This window comes from Chlorocebus sabaeus, chromosome 20, assembly GCF_047675955.1.
Source record: "Chlorocebus sabaeus isolate Y175 chromosome 20, mChlSab1.0.hap1, whole genome shotgun sequence".
Taxonomy (NCBI): Eukaryota; Metazoa; Chordata; class Mammalia; order Primates; family Cercopithecidae; genus Chlorocebus; species Chlorocebus sabaeus.
In genome coordinates, this window is record NC_132923.1 from 121,049,113 (window position 1) to 121,073,583 (window position 24,471).

A 24,471-nucleotide genomic window follows, 5' to 3' on the forward strand; every position below is an offset into this window, starting at 1 on the left:
AAGAAAGAAAGAAACCTGAGTCAAAATCTAAAAATGTCAACCAGGCCGGGCACAGTGGCTCATGTGTAATCCCAACACTGTGGGAGGCCGAGGTGGGTGGATCATAAGGTCAAGAGTTCGAGACCAGCCTGGCCAACATGGTGAAACTCAAATCTCAGTAGAGAATATAAAAATTAGCTGGGCGTGGTGGTGCGTGCCTGTAATCCCAGCTTACTCGGGAGGCTGAGGCAGGAGAACTGCTTGAACCCAGGAGGCAGAGGTTGCAGTGAGCCGAGATCACATAAAAAATAAAAATAAAAATGTCAACTTGATTTTATTGAACTGTATATAACCCAACTATTTGTAAGAAAATGTTTTACTGCCCTACATCTCTCTTCCACACCAAATGAAAGATTTTAGAGGATGACTGAAATTCTTAGAAACAAACTCTACAAAGACATTTTTAAAGCTATTTCACTTACTGTTTTGTCTATCTGGACGTAGGAAGTTTATTTACAGTACAAAGTGGATTTAGAAGGATGTTCTATAGGCCAGGCGCAGTGGCTCATGCCTGTAATCCCAGTACTTTGGGAGGCCTAGGCAGGCGGATCACCTGAGGTCAGGAGTTCAAGACCAGCCTGGCCAGCATGGTGAAACCCTATCTCTACTGAAAAATACAAAAATTAGCTGGGCGTGGTGGCACACGCCTGTAATCCCAGCTACTCAGGAGGCCAAGGCAGGAGAATTGCTTGAACCTGAGAGGTGGAGGTTGCAGTGAGCCGAGATCACGCCATTGCACTCCAGCCTGGGTGACACAAGCAAAAAACTCTACCTCAAAAAAAAAAAAAAAAAGAAAGAAAGAAAGAAAAGAAAGAAAGAAAATGCTAATGTTTAAAATGAGAATGCTACATTTTCCTTAATTTTGGACATGCATGATTCCTTGTTTGGGGCAAGGTAAATTTGTGCCTTGGCTTCTAAGAATGACCATAGAGAACTTCCAAGTACAAACACCCCAAAAGAGACACAAGAAAAGAACAAGATCACCAAAACTGCACTAAGTTTTACCATAAGTAAAAATGATTGGCCAGGCGCAGTGGCTCATGCCTGTAATTCCAGCACTTTAGGAGGCCGAGGCAGGTGGATCACCCAAGGTCGGGAGTTCGAGACCAGCCTGACCGACATGGCGAAACCCTGTCTCTACTAAAAATACAAAATTAGCCGGGCATGGTGGTGCATGTCTGTAATCCCAGCTACTCCGGAGACTGAGGCAGGAGCATCACTTGAACCCGGGAGGTGGATGTCGCGGTGAGCCAAGATTGCACCACTGTACTCCAGCCTGGGCACCAAGAGCAAAACACAACCTCAGGAAAAAAAAAAAAAAAAAGTTTACATACTTTGGCTGGGCGTGGTAGCTCATGCCTATAATCCCAGCACTTTGGGAGGCCAAAGTGGGTGGATCACATGAAGTCAGGAGTTCAAGACCAGCCCGACCAACATGGCGAAACCCCATCTCTACTAAAAATACAAAAATTAGCCGGGCGTGGTGACGTGTGCCTGTAATCCCAGCTACTAGAGAGGCTGAGGCAGAAGAACCACTTGAACCTGGGAGGTGGAGGTTGCAGTGAACCGAGATCATGCTACTACACTCTCGCCTGGGCAACAAAGCAAGATTCTTGCCTCAAAAAAATTAATAAAAAAAAAAAATTTTAAAAAAAGAGTTTCCATACTTTGTTTCCAAGTCAAACAAATACAATTTGACACAGCACTTTTTATTTTTAAATTTGTTGTTTTCAGGACACTGAGGCAGGAGAATCACTTGAACCCAGGAGGTGGAGGTTGCATTGAGCTGAGACAGCACCACTGCACTCCAGCCTGGGCGACAGAGACAGACTCCATTTCAAAAAAAAAGATAAGCAAATAAAATAAAATTTGTTGTTTAGAACTTTAATCTGCCTAATTACTTATTATTTTTAATTTGGGGGTTTTTATTGAGGTGGAGTGTCCCTTAGTCACCCAAGCTAGAGTACAATGGGGCAATCTTGGCTCGCTGCAACCTCTGCCTCCAGGGCTCAAGGGATTCTCCTGCCTCCGCCTCCCGAGCAGCTGGGATTATAGGCGCTCACCTTACTACCATGCCCAGTTAATTTTTGTGTTTTTTTAGTAGAGACAGGGTTTCACCACGTTGGCCAGGTTGGTCTCGAACTCCTGACCTCAAGTGATCCGCCCGCCTCAGCCTCCCAAAGTGCTGGGATTACAGGTGTGAGCCACCGTACCTGGTGGATTTGGTTTTTTTTAAAAGAGATGAGGTCTTGCTATGTCTCAAACATCAGGCCTCCAGCAATCCTCCCACATGAACTTCCAGAGTAGCTACAGGCACATACCATCACATCAGGCTCAACTTTTTCATTTTTAGCAACATTAAAAATTTTTTTCGGCCAGGCGAGGTGGCTCAGGCCTGTAATCCCAGCACGGTGGCTCACGCCTATAATCCTAGCACTTTGGGAGGCTGAGGTGGGCGGATCAGGAGGTCAGGAGATCAAGACCATCTTGGCTAACACGGTGAAACCCCGTCTCTACTAAAAATACAAAAAATTAGCCGGGCGTGGTGGTGGGTGCTTGTGGTCCTAGCTACTTGTGGTCCCAGCTACTCGGGAAGCTGAGGCAGGAGAATGGTGTGAACCCAGGAGGCAGACCTTGTAGTAAGCTGAGATCGTGCCACTGCACTGCAGCCCTGGCAACAGAGCGAGACTCCATCTCAAAAAAAAAAAAAAAAAAAAAAAATTCAGGCCAGGCGCAGCTCACACCTGTAATCCCAGCACTCTGGGAGGCAAAGGTGAGCAGATAGCTTGAGCCTAGGAGTTCAAGACCAGCTTGGACAACACAGTGAGACCCCATCTCTACAAAAAATACAAAAATTAGCCCAGCTTGGTGGTGTGTGCCTGTAATCCTAGCTACTTAGGAGGCTCAGGTGCAATGACAGCTTGAGCCCAGGAAGTCAAGACTGCAATGAGCTGAGATCACCACTGCACTCCAGCCTGGGTGTCAGAGCAAGACCCTGTCTCAAAAATAAATAAATAAATAAATAAATAAACAAATAAATAATCCAGAATAAATTAAAACCCAGAAGACATCATGTCATGTCACAACTTTGCCACCAAAACCTATTTTAATTCCTTCCACCTAAGAAACCAAAATAAAAAACCCCAGTACAACCTAATTGGTAAGAATGAGAAGGGGTGAGAGGGACAGTTTATTTTAAACGGACTAACCTAATTAAAAGCAACACTCCTGGGGACTTTGGTAATAAACTCCTTGTCACCAAATGCGGACCATGTTGTGATGTGACCAAGCACTGGCAGTGCAGAAGCAGTTTTACAGAAGCTGTAGCTTCTGAAAGGTAGAAGACTAAAAGTTACCATTAAAGCAAGGGTTAATAACAGAAAGCGGTATTAAAAATGGAGTTTGTACCAGCTTGCAGTCGGGCGTTCACCCTGGCTAGATTTTAAATCCTCCTCCCCAGGAACACTAAGGCACAGCCGTCCTGCCCCTCCCACCACCCGGCCCAGTCACCACACAGCAGCCAGGTCCCTGTGCCCCGCCCCTGGACTGAGGGCTGTGCAGAAACTGGCAAAACAAGGAAGCCTCCAGGAGGTGGCAAGCAGCCAACTCAAACTGGATGGCTCCAGTTTAGGCTGGTTCGAGTCACAAACAACAGTTCCTAGTTTCCCCCACAATATTCAGACGCAGGGGCTGCCCGGGTGAGCGCTTCTCATCTGCTTCCAGAGCTAAGTCTATCTGGTTCTCATTCCTCTGCAGTAGAGCATCCTAATTAAATGCAAGGTTCCCACTTCAGCAATATGGGTCAGCCCAGCACTTGTTTCCAAAATGGAATGCCTATTCCATACAAGACCTTGCAGCTGACAACACCTATATATCTTAAAAAAAAAACAAACTTATATTAAAATGCTGTTTTTGACCAAAAAAGGAAATCCAGAAAGGAAACAGACCTATTTACAGGTATCCATTATGAGAGCTATGCCTACCAGAGCAATTAAGTAAGTACTCTTCCATGTTCCATATTTAGCACAAAAAAGGCTTGGCTGGCTAATATGACCCCCTAAAACAGAAGGTTGCTTATTGCGCAATAACAAGCTATGCAAGCAATACAGCAGCCAAAAAAAAGAATGTGTTTCCAAAATGTGGGCTCTTCAGTGACCTCTGCAGTTTGTCTGCCACTGATGGGGGGAAAAAAAGGGTTTTTTTGGTGTATTTCTCGTCCAAAGCGCACACCGCTGAACATTTATGCCATGCTGCTAAACAGCACCAAAATAGCATTAAGGAGGGAACAAGCAAATGCTTATTATTTTGTAAAGTATTTAAGAGAGCCACTCAAAATGAGGCAAGACCTAATGTTTCTCAAGTATTACAGACACTAATATGCCTGCTGTTCTTTTCTTCCCTAATCCTTCCAAGTAGGTAACCTTTTAAATAATATAGATACAAGTATTTTAAGGAAAGAGCATACTTAATCATACACAGTCAATAAAACCATTACTTGTCTCTTACAGGATTCCATCACAAAGAATAATTATAAACGTCAAGACAGAAACTTCAAGTACACTTGCTCTTGTATGCTTAAAAAGAAACTTCATGTAACAGCTGGAAAGGTCCACAGCAATGAATATGTTTTATTCATAACACTAATTTTCAGCAAGAAATTCTCCCTTTTGAAACCTCTGGACAATCTAAAAAAGTAATAATGAAGCAGAACAAACTAATTAAAATCAAAGAATGGGCTGGGCGTGGTGGCTCACGCCTGGGCAACTGAGCGAGACTCCGTCTCAAAAAAAAAAAAAAAAGAATCACAAAGCTACAAAACAAACTTATATCTACCACTGAATCCAGAAATTATTTGCCTATTCATTATTATAGATAACTTTTGATAATAAATCAGACAAATTTGTTTCTACGACCATCACCGAAAAATGATCGCTAATTATTAATTCCTTTAATACTTTAAAACACTGACTTTCAGGCCAGGCTCGGTGGCTCATGCCTGTAATCCCAGCACTTTGGGAGGCCAAGGTAGGTGGACCACTTGAGGCCAGGAATTTGAAACTAGCCTGGTCAACAGGGCAAAACCCCATCTTTACTAAAAATATAAAAATTAGCTGGTGGCGCAACCTGTAATCCAGCTACTAGGGAGGCTGAGGCAGGAGAATCGCTTGAACCTGGGAGGCAGAGGTTGCAGTGAGTTTAGATTACACCACTGCACTCCAGTCTGGGTGACGAAGTAAGACTGCCTTTAAAAAAAAGAAAGAGGGCCGGGCGCGGTGGCTCAAGCCTGTAATCCCAGCACTTTGGGAGGCCAAGACGGGCGGATCACGAGGTCAGGAGATCGAGACCATCCTGGCTAACACGTGAAACCCCATCTCTACTAAAAAAATACAAAAATTAGCCGGGAGCGGTGCCGGGCGCCTGTAGTCTCAGCTACTCAGGAGGCTGAGGCAGGAGAATGGCGTGAACCCAGGAGGTGGAGCTTGCAGTGAGCTGAGATCCGGCCACTGCACTCCAGCCTGGGGGACAGAGCGAGACTCCGTCCCAAAAAAAAAAAAAAAAGAAAGAAAGAAAGAAGGGGGGAGGGGGGAGGGGGGAGGGGGGAGGGGGGAGGGGGGGAGGAAAAGGAAAAGGAAAGAAACTGACTTTTACTTCATATATATTTTAAAACTGCTGCTAGGTCTGGCAGTTCCCAACATATCCCACCTATCATAACAAACTGTACAGCCAGGTAATAAAATCAGCATTCCTTCTCCCAATTAACACCTGAATGCGCATACCTGTTTAAAAAAAAGAGAGAGACAAATGGAAGGTACACTATAACTTTGATAAATACGATGCCACCATTCTTTTTTTTTTTTTTTAAATTCTTTTTTTTTTTTTTTTTTTTTTTTTTTTTTTTTTTTTTGAGACAGAGTCTCGCTCTGTCGCCCAGGCTGGAGTGCGGTGGCGCTATCCCGGCTCACTGCAAGCTCCGCCTCCTGGGTTTTACGCCATTCTCCTGCCTCAGCCTCCCGAGTAGCTGGGACTACAGGCGCCCGCCACCTCGCCCGGCTAGTTCTTTGTATTTTTTAGTAGAGACGGGGTTTCACCGTATTAGCCAGGATGGTCTCGATCTCCTGACCTCGTGATCCGCCCGTCTCGGCCTCCCAAAGTGCTGGGATTACAGGCTTGAGCCACCGCGCCTGGCCAATGCCACCATTCTTAATGGTTTTCCTCGCCTTTATAGCCTCATCCACATTCTTTCACAAGACTACAAAAATGACAGCATTTTTGAAAAATTTTCTACTTGAACTTGGAAGAAAATAATTTCTCCTAACTACAATAAGTTAACTGCAAAATCTCCTCAAGAAAAGACAAAAGGATATGTGAATAAAATTCCTCCTCTAGGAAAGAAACTATAATCTATAATATCTAAAATGTTTATGATTTGCAGATTTGGTCTTTACAGAAAAAAATCCTTCTTATTAGACTAGAGACTTTCATGCTTTTTTAAGTTAAATGGGTCATATTCCTTTCTATAACCTTATATCTGTTGTTAAAATCCAGAATTCATTCAATTAATTACTGTTTACCCATACAAGAATCTTAGGCAGGGCGTAGTGGCTCACACCTGTAATCTCAGCACTTCAGGAGGCCAAGGTGGGCAGATCACAAGGTCAGGAGATCAAGACCATCCTGGCTAACATGATGAAACCCCCATCTCTACTAAAATTACAAAAAATTAGCCAGGCGGGGTGGTGGGCGCCTGTAGTCCCAGCTACTCAGGAGGCTGAGGCAGGATAATGGCGTGAACCCGGGAGGTGGAGCTTGCAGTGAGTCGAGATGGCACCACTGCACTCCAGCCTGGGTGACAGAACAAGATTCTGCCTCAAAAAAAAAAAAAAAAAAAAAGAATTTTAAATTGTCTAACATTAGGGAAAAAAGTAATAGGGTTATAGACGACTTTTGATATACTTTACTCAGTATACGTAATTTTTTTAAAAATATACAGACAGGTTGTAGGTTGTGCAAAGAATACCATCAGTAATAAGAAATACTTTCATTTCCCTTTCAATTAAAAAGTAAATTGTTGTAGGCCAGGAACAGTGGCTCACACCTGTAATCCTATTAGCCAAAAAATTAGCCAGATGTGGTAGCACACGCCTGTAGTCCCAGCTACTCAGGAGGCTGAGGCGTGAGAGTTGCTCCACCCAGGAGACGGAGGTTGCAGTGAGGTAAGATCATAGCACTGCACTCTAGCCTGGGCGACAGCACAAGACTCTGTTTCAAAAAAAAAGAAAAAAAGTAAATCGTTCTAATGCAAAGCTAACATACTGGAGAAGAGAGAGACATAAGGCTTTCCATATCTTAACATGGCATAAGAGCTGAAAAGTCTGGTTACTTGAAGTTCTATATGCTTTCCTTGTTACTTTAAGCAAACATCACAAAGGCTTTCACATGTCTGCTTCCCTGCCCAGGAACTGTGTGTGTGTCTGTCTTTCCCCCTTTCCTGTTCCCAAGCTTCTCCCTTGTATCCTTCTAGCTTATAACAATGCAAAATAAATTTTAATAATGTAACAACTATACAATGAAAATGTGAGAAATACATTTCTAAAAAATCAGCTCATTCTAATTTTTAAAATATATTTAAGAAAGCTTGCTCTAAAATTCCAATTTCTGGTGGATACAGTGACCCTGTCACCCACTGCCTCCTTTCCCCTCTTCCTGCTGAGGAGGGAAGGGAAACTTCATCCTAGCCCCATGACTCAGACTTGGTTGGACCCTGGGGGAACCAAGAGCCCCAGGGGGAATGTGGCCTGTGATGCTGCCAAGCAGAGTCATGAGAGCCTACCTACATACTCTTCTGCCATCACTCTAAAACTTGAGCATTACCCAACACCTGCCAGCCCTCTAGGCTGTGCCTTTCATCCTAGTACAGGTGTGTCCCATTGCATGTGCCCAGCATGTGCTAGCTGTCCACACCAATCTAGTTAGTATCTGTGCATTCCTTGGCTTATGGCAAATAAGAATTTTTTTTTTTTTGAGACGGAGTCTTGTTCTGTTGCCCAGGCTGGAGTGCAGTGGTATGATCTTGGCTCACTGCAACCTCCATCTCCCAGGTTCAAGCGATTCTCCCAACTCAGCCACCAGAGTAGCTGGGATTACAGGTGCCCGCTACTACACCTGGCTAATTTTTGTATTTTTAGTAGAGATGGGGTTTCACCATCTTGGCCAGGCTGATCTTGAACTCCTGGCCTCATGATCTACCCGCCTCAACCTCCCAACGTGCTGGGATTACAGGTATGAGTCACCGCGCCCAATCTGAAGGAAATTCTTATGACTTGATGGGAGGGGGGGGATCCAATAATAGGGAACTATAGAAATAAAGTATGTTCAACTTCAATAAAGGGATTTTAAAATAAATGCTTCTGTGGAATTTATGCATTTAAAATTTCTGTTGAAAAGACATGTGGCTCAATATATGGCCATGACAGAGAAACGAAAAGACGTCAAGCAGTACATAGCAGCACACGAAGCCATGAAGGCCCAGTTCTCACCAGTTAAATACTGTAAATGGTTTTGCAGAAACAGTCGGTGTGTTATTTATAAGGACTTCACAACTAGACCGCCATTAATCCCATATTTACTCATTTCATCAAAACTGCAACAATTAATAAGGATGGAGACTGATTAATTTCCCTATCAGTCATGAAGACAGAAGACAAACTTGTTTCCATAGGTAAAACCAAGCTATATTTTGCCCACTATACAAGTGCTAACTTTAAACATCTTTAAAGGACCTTTAGGAATGTCACAGTTTCACAAGTTTTAAAAATCACAAGAAGTAACTTATTTCTTCCAAAAGGAAAACTGAACATTCTGAATTTCATAACATCTCAAAATATTACACTTTGAATTCAATATAATTATAGAGGAAAAGAGAACATCTAATAAAAGGGAATAATGGGTAAACTCTGAACACCAGAGGATTATTATTTCTGTACACTTGCTTCAATCACAATTTAAATGACAAAAACTCCAGGCACAGTGGCTCACGCCTGTAATCCCAGCACTCTGGGAGGCCAAGGCGGGCGGATCACCTGAGGTCAGGAGTTCGAGATCAGCCTGGGCAACACGGTGAAACCCTGTCTCTACTAAAAATAAAAAATTAGCCAGGCATGGTGGCACATGCCTGTAATCAATCCCAGCTGCTTGGGAAGCTGAGGCAGGAGAATCACTTGAACCTGGGAGGTGGAGGAGGCGGTGAGCCGAGATTGCGCCACTGTGCTCCAGCCTGGGCAACAAGAGTAAATCTCCGTCTCACCAAAAAATAAATAAATAAATAAATGGCAAAAACTTTTAGCTATCTACATCAATTTTGCTTTATCCTTAATGTTAACTAAGAACTGTATCTAAGTATTTCAACTACTTATTGGATATGTATTCTGAGAAAGGCAATAGGTTCTGTGATATGCATTAAGGTCACTCAGTCTTGTTCTTTCGTATCACCAGAAAGTTCATTCTGTTTTTTACACATCAGGATAATCTGATTCTTAATACAATGTCTCTCCCACCTGTTCCAAATTTTCCTTCTCTGAGGTTCCAGGAGTAGGAAAAACAGAGATTATGAATAAGTCACCAGTTGCCTTTCTAAAGCAGATATCTCAACAAGCTATCTCCTTTCTTAAATATTTTAATGGCCCTCTCTGCATACAGAATAAAACCTGAAAGTTAGGCATTGTGGCTCACACCTATAATCCTAGCACTTGGGAGGCAGAGGAGGAAGATCATTTGAGTCCAGGAGCTCGAGACCACCCTGGACAACAAAGTGAGACTTCGTCTCTAAGAAAAATTTAAAAATTATCAAGGTGTGAATGATGTGCACCTATAATCCCAGCTACTCAGGAGACTGAGGCAGGAGGATAGTATGAGCCCAGGAGCTATGACTGTATCACTGCACTCCAGCAGCCTGGGCAACACAGCAGGATTCTGTCTCTCAAAAAAAAAAAAAAAAAAATCATTACCACAGTTAAACCATTCTAAATTATCTGCTGTGCTGAAAACATTCTTCCATCTCAGGTTGTTTCTTCTGCCCACAGTGTTACCTGTCTAGCCTAATCCTCCTCTCTTCTTGTTGAAGTACTGCATATCCTTCATAGCTTAACCAAATGCTACCTATCAGGTCCTCCCAGCAGTCAAAAGATTTATCTCACTGTTCTTTTTATGTATGGATACAAAAGCTATCATTGGCCGGGCGCAGTGGCTCATGCCTATAATCCCAGCACTTTGGGAAGCTGAGGTGGGTCGATTACTTGAGGTCAGGAGTTCGAGACCAGCCTAGCCAACATAGTGAAACCCCTGTCTCTACTAAAAAATACAAATACTAGCCAGGCATGGTGGCAGTGCCTGTAATCCCAGCTCCTCAGGAGGCTGAGTCAAGAGAATTGCTTGAACCCGAGAGGCAGAGGTTGAAGTAAGCCAAGATCGCGCCACTGTACTCCAGCCTGGGTGAGACTGAAACCCTGTCTTTTTTTTAAAAAAAAAAAAAAAAAGGCTGTAATTACATAAAATCTGTCACATCAGTGAGATTAGAAGGAATCAATAAATTAATGAATGAGATTCAAGTAACTCACTAAAAGCAACGTGTAAATATAGGGCTGAAATCTGTTAGCTCTAGAAAATATGACTATATATGAAATGAAACCAATAACCTAAGTAAATGCTCTATAATCTCTCAGAAGGAAAAAAAAATAGTGATCTATAAAAAGGAAGAATCTATACAGACATAAGAAAGGAGGAACAGAGCAAGAATCTCTCAATGATTCTTCCCCAAGTCTATGGTAAGAAGGTGACTTCAACCAGCAGATTTCAGGATCCCTTACTTCCTTGTCAGGTAGGGTCCTATAGTGCAAATCAGAGGGAAATAAAACATACAAGAGCCTAAATCTGGCCTTTTAGGTGGAAATTCCAATTTTTTAAATACTGGCAATAATTTAAAACACTATACAAGATGAATTACATTTGTCTGCTGGGCCGGGTGCAGCGGCTCACACCTGTAATCCCAGGACTTTGGGAGGAGAGGCAGGCGGATTGCGAGGTCAGGAGATCGAGACCATCCTGGCTAACACAGTGAAACCTCGTCTCTACTAAAAATACAAAAAATTAGCCAGGTGTGGTGGCAGGCGCCTGTAGTCCCAGCTACTCAGGAGGCTGAGGTGGGAGAATGGCATGAACCTCCGAGGCAGAGCTTGCAGTGAGCCGAGATCATGCCACTGCACTCCAGCCTGGGCAACAGAGCAAGACTCCTCCTCAAAAAAAAAAAAAAAAAAAAAAAAAGAAATTTTGTCTGCTGGTCAGATGTCAAACCTCTAGGTTGTAGCCTTTGGTATATAAATGAATACATCTAGCTACCATAACGTGATAAAATAATCATCAAAAATCCCCTTTCTCACTAACTTTTTTATTGTAATTTAGTCCACAGGCAGATTTTCTAAGTGCATCTACCCTTCTAGCAGTTATCTTTCTGAGTGCAAATATTTAGAAGCATAGAACCGCTTTTTTTTTTTTTTTTTAAATTACATGAACAGGATTAAGCTCCATCAAATTCATCAGATCGCCTCTGGGTTCAAGCTTCTGAGCCTACAAGTCTGAGGGCGGATCCATTATACTCCCATCAAAGTATAATGCTACTCTGAAGGCATCATTCTCCTCTAGCGATCTCAGCTCACTGCAACCTCCGCCTCCTGGGCTCGAGCGATTCTCCTGCCTCAGCCTACTGAGTAGCAGGAATTACAAGCATCCACCACCACCTCCAGCTAATTTTTGTATTTTTAGTAGAGACGGGGCTTTACCATTGACCAGACTCGTCTCGAACTCCTGACCTCAAGTGATTTACCCACCTCAGCCTCCCAATGTGCTGGAATTACAGGCATGAGCCACTTTGCCCAGGCTCAACACCTTCTCTTTTCTTTTTTTTTTTTGAGACAGAGTCTCATCTCTGTCACCCAGGTTGGAGTGCAGGGGCTTGCCTCCCAAATTCAAGCAATTCCCTGAGTAACTGGGATTACAGGTATGGCCTCCTGAGTAACTGGGATTACAGGTATGGCCACCACACCTGGCTAATTTTTGTACTTTTAGTAGAGGCAGGGTTCCACCATGTTGGCCAGGCTGGTCTCCAACTCCTGACCTCAGGTGATCTACCTGCCTTAGCCTCCCAAAGTGCTGAGATTACAGGTGTGAGCCATCACGCCCAGTGCCTCAACACCTTTTCAATAAGTTTTGATCCAATGGAATGCAGTCACAGCTTTTTAATGAGGTAGGTTTGTGGAAAATGACAAAAACTTGAGTATTTTAGACAATTCTATGCAGGAAAAAAGTGGAAAAACAAGATTTTATAATTAGTTTATATGGTTCAAATGAATTTCATCTATCATTTATCTAGACAGCATACCAAATAAAAGCAGAAGAGTTTTTATCCATGTCACAGGGCTTGAGAGCTGAGCACAGAACGCAACTTTCCTGACTTCCTAAACTATATGCTTGTTTCATTTTAATATGCAAAATCTTCCAGAATGTTTGAATTATATCTAGATAGTTAGACGGATAAACAAAATGTTTTCATGTATTATTTTGAATAAGAAAATTTAGGAAGCCTAAAAATAGCCATTCAACTACATGACCATTTGCTTAATTTTAAGCAGGCAAAAGAAAAGTAATCTGAGCCTTTTGATCAGGTCAAAGAATTTGACTGTAAATTTTAAATATATACCACCTAAACTGAAAAGTAGGTCATATGGGTTTAACAAACTGAATAGCAGCATTTTTTTAAACATATACTAGGTATCAAAGTAAGCATTTTACATGAAGTTTTCATTTTAATTTTCACAATAACTTTATTAAGGTCCTTATTAAAAATGAGAAAGCTCAGCCAGGCACGGTAGCTCATGCCGGTAATCCCAACACTCTGGGAGGCCAAGGCAGGTGGATCACCTGAGGTCAGGAGTTAGAGACCAACCTGGCCAACACGGTGAAACCCCGTCTCTACTAAAAATACAAAAATTGGCTGGGCATGGTGGTGGGCGCCTGCAATCTCAGCTACTTGGGAGGCTGAGGCAGGAGACTCACTTGAACCCGGGAGGTGGAGGATGCAGTGAGCCAAAATCACACCATTGCACTCCAGCCTAGGTGACAAGTGAGACTCCATCTCAAAAAAAAAGGAAAGCTGAGACCTGAAGAATGTAAATAACTTATCCCAGATTACTTAAAGGATAATCTATACCATATACCTAGATCTGTGATTTCAAAATCCATATAACTAGGTTTGAAGCTAAGTTTCTTATTAAGATTACCTTTAACTTGCTATTTTTGCTTTTCGAATAAAACTCCTTGGTTGGGCACTCTGGCTCATGCCTGTAATCCCCGCAATTTGAGAGACGGAGGAGGGCAAATCACTGGAGGTCAGGAGTTCAAGAACAGCCTGGCCAACATGGCAAAACCTCATCTTTACTAAAAATACAAAATTTGCCAGGCGTGGTGGCACACGTTTGTAATCCCAGCTACTTGGAAGGCTGAGGCAGGAGGACTGCTGGAATCCAGGGGGCAGAGGTTGCCATGAGCTGAGACTGCACCACTGCACTCCAGCCTTGGTGACAGGGCGAGACTCTGTCTTTAAAAAATAATTATTATTATTTGTAGAAAGAAATTCTCAACTAGTGAGATCAGTTTAGAGAACAGTGAAGTTACAACCTGCATTCAAAGGAAGCTTTTCTACTTGAGTTTATAAATTGGTTACCACCCTGATGTTAAAATTAGCTAAAATTTGCTCATAAGTTGATTTAGTCATTGATAATAAATGTGTCAATAATATATTTCATCAATACATATTTAATCAACTTTTACAAACCTTCAAAATAATAGAAATAAATTGGTATTATACACCTACAAAATTAAAAATGTTAAAGAGATACCATATTTTCAGTGTCACAAGATTTGCCTTGCACGGCTAGTCACCACCTCCCTTCCTCTTTGATCATTTAATTTTAATATTGTGCATCTGGAGGATAAAATAGCACTTTGCAAATCATCACTTAACTTCAAGTACTTAGAACAGTTAATTCAATAGCCACATGCCAGTTTCTTTACTGATTACATACATATATGATCCAAGATTACTTTAAAAAATAATACTATGCTGAAACCATTCCCACTGATTGTTGAGAATTTGTTTAAAGCTAGCTCATCTGTTATAACAAAAGGCTGTTAACCTACCTGTCACTGCTGGTACTACTGCTGCTGCTGATTGAATCACTACTGGAGGATCTACTTCTAGAGCCGCTGCCGCTAGGGGACCTTGTGGGTCTAGACGCTTGGCTAGCCAGTCTCTGAGGAGACTGATTTCTAGACTGGGATGAATGTGGTGACCGACTCCTGCTGTGCTGGTAATTCCGCTCTGGCCTTCTGCCTCGTACCTCCCGGGTAATATCATCCCTGTAGATATCCCTGTGTACCACACTCGGCAGTGTAAACTGCTCGCGAGCCCTAGGTTCATATCGGGGGTCATGAGCATCAAAGCGATTTGGACTTCGACTCCGAGAAGCATAATAGAGCCCATGTTGTAAAGTCCGCTCTCGAGGATCTCTATAGTAATCCTGATCGTAATGTCTTGTCCGATCAAATCCTCCCGTCCCCCGTTCATGGTGTCCATAGGCACTATGTTCATAAGCACGCTCCCTGTTATCTGAAGCCCTGCATTTAGGAGGGGGAAAAATATTTAATCAGAAAGGAGCAAGCAAAACTAAAAGCAAGTCATGCAAACATTCACTTCAGCATTGTCTTTGTTTTTGCAACTGGTCATTTTCTAAACAGCATTAACCTACTTAGTAAGCAAACGCTAACAAGCTTAACATTTTACTTGACTCCAAAAATTATTTTCACAGCTGAGGAATCATTGTTTTCATTGTATATTGGGCTTTCATGACTAGTGTTCTGCAGCTCAGTTGCTCACTTTATTAGAGATTTTCTGACTTGCATACATAAATATACAATCTCCTTTTCATGTTAACAGAACAAGAGGAGACTATTTTAATAATATGAAAGTTTTTACACTTTCATCTGATTAAAGTATATACAAAATTTTATTTATTCACAAATTTCTTTTAGGCCACATTTCCATGCTATGTTTTAACTTAAGACATGAAAGCCCTGCTGCAGCGCATGTCTCAACAGTAGGAAGGACTTTCAAGAAGTCCAGAAAAAATTTTCTAAGTTTAACTGTTTCATTAAGTTTTGACTGCTTGGATAATTATAAAAAATTACTAGACTACATAAACTAGACTACACAGACTGCACAGCGGTACCCAATTACATTTAATACTAAAAATAGAATCTCAAAAAAGAAAAACCACTTCAAATATCAAAATATTAGGTTACCATATGCTATGCTATGTAAATTTAACTAAAAATAAAAATTACACCTGTGTCATCAAATTCCAAATGACTTTAAAAATGACTATTCCATGATTCAATTTCTTAATGTATACACTTAATGGCTGCAGGAAATACATTCTTTTAGCTTTTAGCTATACTCAAATTGCCTGTGATAAAATTAGGCAACATTAGGAACTACAAGATATTCTAAGGTCGCTATTAGCAAAATAACTTAATTTAAAAAATCATTTAGTAGGATGTGAATATCTGTCAACCTAAAAAGTACAAAACATGTTGCATGTGCAATTACACACATGCAATTCTGTTAATATTAAAAACTAATTATAATCCTAAAAAGAAATCATAAGTTCTCTACTTTTGTAGAGAACTAGAACTCAGCTCCTGAGTTCCTAAAAGACCATTTCACTTGAGTTTCTCTTCAACCCATCTCTGACTCTATCTTCTATCAAAAGGGATTAAGGAATCATGAAACATAAAGAATTAGAATCTCTCCAATGAAGAGTATCTGGCAAAATATTATAACAATTAATACTAGATCCCCAGTACATGCTTAGATTCCAGGTCTCTCCACTAATATTCATTTTCACCCATCATTTCTCTTAGTAGCAACCCCACCTTCCTAGGCTTAGTTTAGCTTTTCTGCTGCTATCGTGAAAAACTGGCATGATAAACATTCTATATCTTTCCTACTTAAATGTATTAAATGAGTTTCTCTTTTATTTACTACAGTTTCGAAATTTTTGTATTTCAATGTCTAACAAATAAGAGAGTTTCCTTTGAGACTTAAGAGAAAATGCCATAAATAATTAATTTAGCACCCTATCAAATGTTAATCAGTGAAAGCCATTATTAATGATTTAACAGAAGCAATAGGCAAAAAAGTTCCAGGACAATTACTGCTACAGCTGCTATTTTATAAATATGCAACGTTTTTATCCATTAAGAAGATACAGAAGGCAGGCAGAAGAGCTAGCAGAGCTGAAATCTAATGGCTATTCTCTGATTCACTATTAGTACTATATACTTCTAGAGTTAGTGGGGGAAAAAAGAGAGTTTGACTTGGGTTAGGAGAGGGGCTAATATACACAGGTCAGGACATACCAACCTTTTCCAAGTGTGGAAACACGACCTATAATCCCAATTAAATCTAGGGAGAGAATTGTGAACATAACTTCCCCAATTTTGGCCCCTCTTATGGGGGTAATCCACCTTCTTAATGGGCAAGGGTGTCAAATGATATTTAGATGAACCACAAGAAAAAAAAAATCTTAGTGACCAGACAAAATAATTCCACTGGAAGCAAGTAGTCCCAGACAAACTGTAACTCTCAAACCCCCAGACTTCTTTCTTGAGATAGTAGACAATTAGAAATTTATCCACATTCATAAATATTTCCAGCCCTAAGTATGAATCAGGCAGCTGGCAGAAGAGGAAATATCCTCTACAATTCCAACAAATGAGGAAGGCACAGTTGCTCGCCAATAGTTCACTTTTGTAGCCATCCAGCCCAGTCAATTTTGATTGCTGTATCCACAACTGATCATCACCATGTGTTCAAAGCTAAAGTACCTTTAATTGGACAGCAACTTGCTTAAGAAATGATATAGTAATCCTCTTTCCCTGGGCTAGTGGAATCTTGACAGCATGACATCCCATATATCCCAGCAATTAGAAAAGAATGGCTATATTCCAGGATTTAGGAAACGTCCATCATTTTAATTTTTCCCCATTCCATCAAAGAGTGTAATTCCAACAATACAGAAATCGTGTAGATCCAAAATGGAAAAATCAAGCATTGCCTTCTCTCTTCTTCATCCAAGTACACATTTCCATGTTAAAGTATTGTTTGTAGAATCCAAGTGGTTGAATCATTATGGTCTGCTAGATTATTTTGTGACAATCCAATTTGTTTGTACATTTTATGTAGTGAAAATGGAGAGGCAGATATCAACTTCTAAAAGAATCTGTAGGCTCTAATATTCCAGAAATATTCCATATAGTATGAACACAAAAGCCAAATAGCTCCATCAGGTAGAAGGGATATATCCAAGGAAGGACTTAACATTATCCAAGAGAAGGAATAATTAATTCTAGAAGACAGGTAACTCCAAAAATGATGCTTCCATAGGAAATCTTCCATCACATTATATCTCAGGAACAGATATCCAATCAGCTGCAGGAAATATCCTCTATGATTCCATAAGATACCAGCCATTGGGATAGAAATCACTTCCGTTTCCAACCCAAAATAGGAAACTTTGAGAATGCCCAAAACTTTAAATCCGTCTGGGGCCCCTAAATATGAGTTTCTGTTTCTCACCATATCAAATACAAAATACCTGCCTACAGAAACCTTGGAACTTACCCATCAAGTCTCCGCTCATAACGTCCTTCTCGTGCATGAAGTGACGGTGGGGGACCATAAGCAGGCCCTCCACCACCTCCTCTGAACCCAGAAACCTCTCTACTACGAGATGCTATGGAAACTGTATCATCCAATCCCCGAGCAGCACTCGGGATGGTGCCTGGTTCATTATAATCCGTGCGTAGGTCTCTATCTCCCATTTTGTTGACCGAGTTGTGAGCTTTCTGTGCACTTTTGATGTCCACAAAATCCACAAAGGCAGCCACTCCTCCTTCAGATCCCCTCTTGGGGAGAATTTTGACACTTTCCACGCGGCCATATCTGGAAAAAATAAAGTCAACGTTATTGCTGCATATCAGTAATTTTCCAAAATGAGTTTTTAGACTTTTTTTTTTTTTTTTTTTTGGACAATTTGCGTTATGTATGTAGGAGGGACGACCTAAAAGTCATTTTGACTTTTCAAATGGATCTCTTTTACACTTACATTTTTCTCTCTGGGGAAAATATCTGCACCACATTATTACATTACTCTCATTTCTTTTTCTTTTTCTTTTTTTTTTTTTTTGAGACGGAGTCTCGCTCTGTTGCCCAGGCTGGAGTGCAGTGGCACGATCTCGGCTCACTGCAAGCTCCGCCTCCCGGGTTCACCGCATTCTCCTGCCTCAGCCTCCCGAGTAGCTGGGACTACAGGCACCCGCCACCATGTCTGGCTTTTTTTTTTTTTGTATTTTTTAGTAGAGATGGGGTTTCACCATGTTAGCCAGGATGGTCTCGATCTCCTGACCTCATGATCCGCCCGTCTTGGCCTCTCAAAGTGCTGGGATTACAGGCATGAGCCACCGCGCCCGGCCTACTCTCATTTCTTAAATATAATATTTACTAAACTCCCCTTCACCTTTTTACTTTTCTAGAACACTTAGCTGAAATGCACTTCTTTTTTTTTTTTTTTTTTTTTCCTTTTGAGACAGAGTCTCACTCTGTCACCCAGACTGGAGTGCACTTACTACAACCTCCGACTCCCAGGTTCAAGTAATTCTCGTGCCTCAGCCTCCCAAGAAGCTGGGATTAAAGGCATGTGCCGCCACACCCAACTAATTTTTTTTGTATTTTTAGTAGAGACGGGGTTTTACCATGTTGTCCAGGCTGGTCTCGAACTCCTGACCTCAGGTGATCCGCCTGCCTTGGCTTCCCAAAGTACTGGGATTACAGGTGTGAGCCACAGCACCAGGCCTTGAAACACACTTCTCAGAAGCTTTTAGAAATATTTATAGTCTAAAAAGGACTACTAAACCTAAGATAGAATCAAAGTAATTTAAAAATCTGTAAAACTTCCTATTAAAATAAAAACTATATATAGCTATTTTACAGATTTCATTTTCATTTTAACTTAATTCATTAAGTGACAATCATACTGGAAAACTGAAGTACTCAAACACTCCTTACTTAAAGGCAAAAATAAATCCAAATATTTTTGTGTCCATTTGCAAGTGATAGTCTGATTTTTCTCTTTTTTTGAGACGGAGTCTTGCTCTGTTGCCAGGCTGGAGTGCAGTGGCACGATCTCACCTCACTGCAACCTCCACCTCCTAGGTTCAAGCAATTTTCCTACCTCAGCCTCCCGAGTAGCTGGGACTACAGGCACGCACCACCACGCCCAGCTAATTTTTTGTATTTTTAGTAGAGACAGGGTTTCATCATGTTGGCCAGGATGGTCTCGATCTCTTGACCTCGTGATCCACCTGCCTCAGCCTCCCAAAGTGTACCGTGACTCACACCTGTAATCCCAGCACTTGGGAGGCCCATGCAGGTGAATCATTTGAGGTCAGGAGTTCGGGACCAACCTGGCCAATATGGTGAAACACCTGTCTCTACTAAAAATACAAAAATTAGCCAGGCATGTTGGCACACATCTGTAATTCCAGTTACTCAGGAGGCTGAGGTGGGGGAGGATCGCTGGAACCTGGGAGGTGGAGGTTGCAGTAAGTCAAGATCGCACCACTGCACTGCTGTCTGAGTGACAGAGCAAGACTCCATCTTAATTTATATAGATTAATAAATCTAAGAAAATCTTTTGATAGACCATACATTATAATTTTTATTCCAAAAAAAGTGTACAATGTCTGTAAAGAAAAATTTTGAAATACTTGTTACATTCTGAAGCACATGAGAGATAAAATTTGTAATCACTAAAGAAAATCATGAAAATACCATAAGTTTCATTAGGAGTTAACACAATTTTATGTACTCGTAATTTGGCATTTTAGAAAGGCAGGCACAAGCGCTTTTAAATATAACACTTATTTTGCTGACAATCGACAGTCATAAGTTTACACTTCCTCTGAAGAAGCTGACTTTATCACAAACCAGAATTTTTCTTTTTTATATCCCCTAGCATGATTTAAGTTACCACCTCATACAAAGGAAACATAATCCTAAAACCAGTTTCATCAGGAAACTGAAATAGAAGTAATAAAACTATTTGGCACAAATTAATTTATTAAAATGTCCTTTTTCCCCCTTTGCTGAGCAGCCCCCAAACCACCAGAATAGTTTCAGAGAGATCCCCAAAAAGGACCTTTTCAATTTAGAAAAAAAAAAAAAAAACCCATAGGAATTGAAATAGTTCTTTCCACAAAAACACAAAAAAATGCCGTCCAATGTATTTGACAAAGGACTTGTATCTAGAACACAAGAAACCTTACAACTCTATCCATTTTTCTTTAAATGGGCAAAACATTTCAGCCAAAAAGATATACAGATGGCAGACAAGCACATGAGAAGATGCTCAAAATCTTTAGTAATTAAGGAAATACAAATCATAACCACCATATGATACTATTTCAAGCTGGGCACAGTGGCTCACACCATAATCCCAGCATTCTGGGAGGCTGAGGCATGAAGAACACTTGAGCCCAGTAGTTTGAGACCCGCCTGGGCAACAAAGCAAGACCCTGACTCTATGAATAAACAAAAAAAAAGTAGCTGGGCATGGTGGCATGTGCGCCTGTGGTCCAAGCAGCTGCTCAAGAGGCTGAAGCAGGTAGATCACCTGAGCCCATAAGTTCAAGGCTGCAGTGAGCCAAGATTGTGCTACAGCACTCCAGCCTAGGTGACAGAGTAAGACTCTGTCTCAAAACAAAAACAAAAACAAGACATACTACTTCACACCCAAGATAATGGCTTTTCTTTTGAGTTGCAGCCTAGCTCTGTCACCCAGGCTAAAGTGCAATGGCACGATCTTGGCTCACTGCAATCTCTGCCTCCCAGGTTCAAGCCATTCTCCTACCTCAGCCTCCTGAGTAGCTGGGATTACAGGCACCTGCCACCACGCTCAGCTCATTTTTGTATTTTTAGTAGAGACGGGTTTCACCATGTTGGCCAGGCTGGTCTTGAACTCCTGACGTTGTGATCCGCCCACCTCCGCCTCCCAAAGTGCTGGGATGACAAGTGTGAGCCACCTTGCCTGGCCAAGAATGGCTTTTTTTTTTTTGAGACGGAGTTTCGCTCTTGTTGCCCAGGCTGAAGTGCAATGGAGCAATCTCGGCACACTGTAACCTCTGCCTCCCAGGTTCAAGCAATTCTCCTACCTCAGCCTCCCAAGTAGCTGGGATTACAAGCATGTGCCACCACGCCCAGCTAATTTTTGGTATTTAGTAGAGACGGCGGGGGGATCACCATGTTGGTCAGGCTGGTCTCGAACTCATGACCTCAGGTGATCCACCCACCTCAGCCTCCCAAAGTGCTGGGATTACAGGTTTGAGCCACCATGCCCAGCCATGGCTATATTTTTAAAACTCTAAAAAATAAAAAAAAAGTACATCCTTGCAAACACTTCTTTTCTGGTTTTTCATTTTTTTGTTTTTGGCTGAGCATGGTGGCGCGTGCCTGTAGTCCCAGCTACTCAGGAGGCTGAGGCAGGGGAATCGCTTGAACCCAGGAGATGGAGCTTGCAGTGAGCCAAGATCGCGCCACTGTACTCCAGCCTGGCGACAGAGCAAGACTCCATCTAAAACAGAAAAAGAGAGAGAGAAATTTAAATCCTTATGCATAGCTGGTAGGCATGTAAAATGCTGCACAGTCCTGTGAAAAAGTTTGGCATTTTCTCAAAAAGTTAACCAGAGAATTACCATATGACTCAGCAATTTCAGTCCAAAGAAATGAAAATTGGGACTCAAACAAGTATGGGTCCACCAATGTTCAGTGCAGCACTATTCACAATGGGCAAAAGGGTGTAAACACCACAAATGGCCAGCAATGGATGAAGAGATAAAATGTGGAACACACATATAATGGAATATAAGATATTAAAAAGAAAGAGGTTCTGATAACACACTACAACATGAATAAAACCTTGAAAACATTACGCTAAATGAAATAAGCTACATACAAAAGGACAAATAGTACATGATCCCACTTATATGAGGTATTTAGAACAGTCAAATTCATAAAGAAAGTAGAACAGATTACCAGGACGTGGGAGAAAACAGGAATGGGAAGTTATTGCTTAATAGGTAAAGTTTCTATATGGGATGATGAAAAAGTTCTGACTATAGTGATGATGGTTGCACAACACTGTGAATGTACTTAATGACATTGAATTGTAAATTTTAAGTGATTAAAATAAATTTCATATTACATATCTTTTACTCCCCCAACATACACATATACACAGTTTATCACTAAACTCAAGTTCACATAGATTTTTCTCCTACCTAAAAAATAAAAAGAACAGGAAACAACAAAGAAGGAAGCAAAAATAACTCAGTCAAAGGACACAAATGTCTAAGTTTAAATCCTAAAGAGCTGAATGCAAAAGAAATATATATGGAATGAGGAACTAAATACTCAACGCAGGTAGGGTATGGTAGCTCACACCTGTAATCCTAGCACTTTGGGAGGCTGAAGCAGGAGGATCACTTGAGCTCGGGAGTTTGAGATCAGCATGGGCAACGTGGAGAAACCTTGTCTCTACAAAAAATACAAACATTAGCCAGACGTGGTGGCATGTGCCTGTAGTCCTAGCCACCTGGAAGGCTGAGGTGGGAGAATGGCTTGAGATCAGGAGGCAGAGCTTGCAGTGAGCCCAGATCCCACCACTACACTGTCCAGCCTGGGCGACAGAGTGAGACTCCGTCTCAAAAAAATAAATAAAAATAAAAATTAAATTAAAATTAAAGCATAGATGAATGCACACAGAACAAAAATCAAAGCATAATCCTTTCTTACAAAGGTGCGCTCACTGCTCATATCATTTTTGTATAAGTACCTTTTGAAAACAAACCACAAATTTATCTCCAAATTTAACAAAGAGAACAAATCAACACTACTCTTTTATACTAAGAAGACTGGAAACTCCCAAATTTTAAATAAACAAAAAGGGCTGCTTAAATCTTCATATCTGTGAAAACTTAGCTGGTAAATATGATTTCCTGACTTTGTCTACTCTTTCCAAAACAACACATTTCCTTTAGTATTCAAGCATCCCTCCAGTATTCAAACTAAATCATTTACCTGACATTTATTAAGTAAAAAAGAACAAGAATGATCAAACCACAGTTAGATATATTTTCCTTTTTTTTATTAACAATATCAAGCCTTAGCTATAAGTTTCCAGAGAATCTGCCTATGCAATATTCTCCAGTAATAAGAATAAATATATCAGTTTCTAAAATAACATGGTCACTGGTTATGGTAATAAGCTAACTCATTTGTAGTTTTTATTTGGAAACAGGGAGCCCAGGCTGGAGTACAGTGGCCTGATCACAGCTCACTGTAGTCTCAACCTCCTGGACTCAAGTGACCATCCCACCTCAGCCTCCCTATCAGCTGGGACTACAGACGCACGACACCACACCCAGCTAATTTATTTTTAATACAGACAGGATCTCGCTGCGTTACTTAGGCTGATCTCAAACTCCTGAGCTCAAGTGATCCTCCCATCTCGGCCTCCCAAAGTACTGCGGTTACAGGTGTCAACCTGCAGAGGCACCCTGTCCTCATTTGTAACTTTTAAAGAATTAAGAAAACTGAAATTGGCCAGGCATGATGGTTCATGCCTGTAATTGCACCACTTTGGGAGGCTGAGGTGGGAGAATCACTTCAACTCAGGAGTTTGAGACCAGCCTGGGAAACATAGCAAGACCCCGTATCTATTTAAAACAATTTTTTAAAGAAAATCAAAACCAGAGAGAAAATAAAGCTAAGAAATTCTACTTGAACGCTACACAGTGCAGTGTAAAACAATGAGTTTGCCTTAAACAATTTTTAAAGACACTACTACGTGGATCACGAGGTCAGGAGATCGAGACCATCCTGGCTAACACGGTGAAACTCCGTCTCTACTAAAACTACAAAAAATTAGCTGGGCTTGGTGGCAGGCGCCTGCAGTCCCAGCTACTCTGGAGGCTGAGGCAGGAGAATGGCGTGAACCCAGAAGGTGGAGCTTGCAGTGAGCCGAGATAGCGCCACTGCACTCCAGCCAGGCAACAGAGCAAGACTTCGTCTTAAAAAAAAAGACAATACTAAATTGGTTATGTTTAAAAAATCTTCACAGCTAAGCATGGGGCTCATGCCTGTAATCCCTGTAATTTGGGAGGCCAAGGTAAGGGAATTCTTGAGCCCCCACAGTTCGAGACTAGGCT

At 41.3% G+C, this 24,471-nt stretch overlaps 1 protein-coding gene across 3 annotated transcripts in view; it reads right to left on the reverse strand.

Moving 5' to 3' along the window:
• Positions 1-24,471, reverse strand: part of SPEN (spen family transcriptional repressor) — a 98,842-nt gene that overhangs the window by 50,224 nt on the left and 24,147 nt on the right. The window contains exons 2-3 of one of the 3 annotated variants that reach the window (XM_007980411.3): positions 17,831-18,151; positions 14,287-14,763 (exon numbers count right to left, since the gene is read on the reverse strand). In XM_007980411.3, coding sequence (XP_007978602.3) covers positions 14,287-14,763; positions 17,831-18,151 — 798 coding nt within the window. Of the gene's footprint in view, positions 1-14,286; positions 14,764-16,570; positions 17,013-17,830; positions 18,152-24,471 lie in introns of those variants that run through there. The other 2 variants (XM_007980414.3, XM_007980415.3) reach the window with 2 other exon arrangements.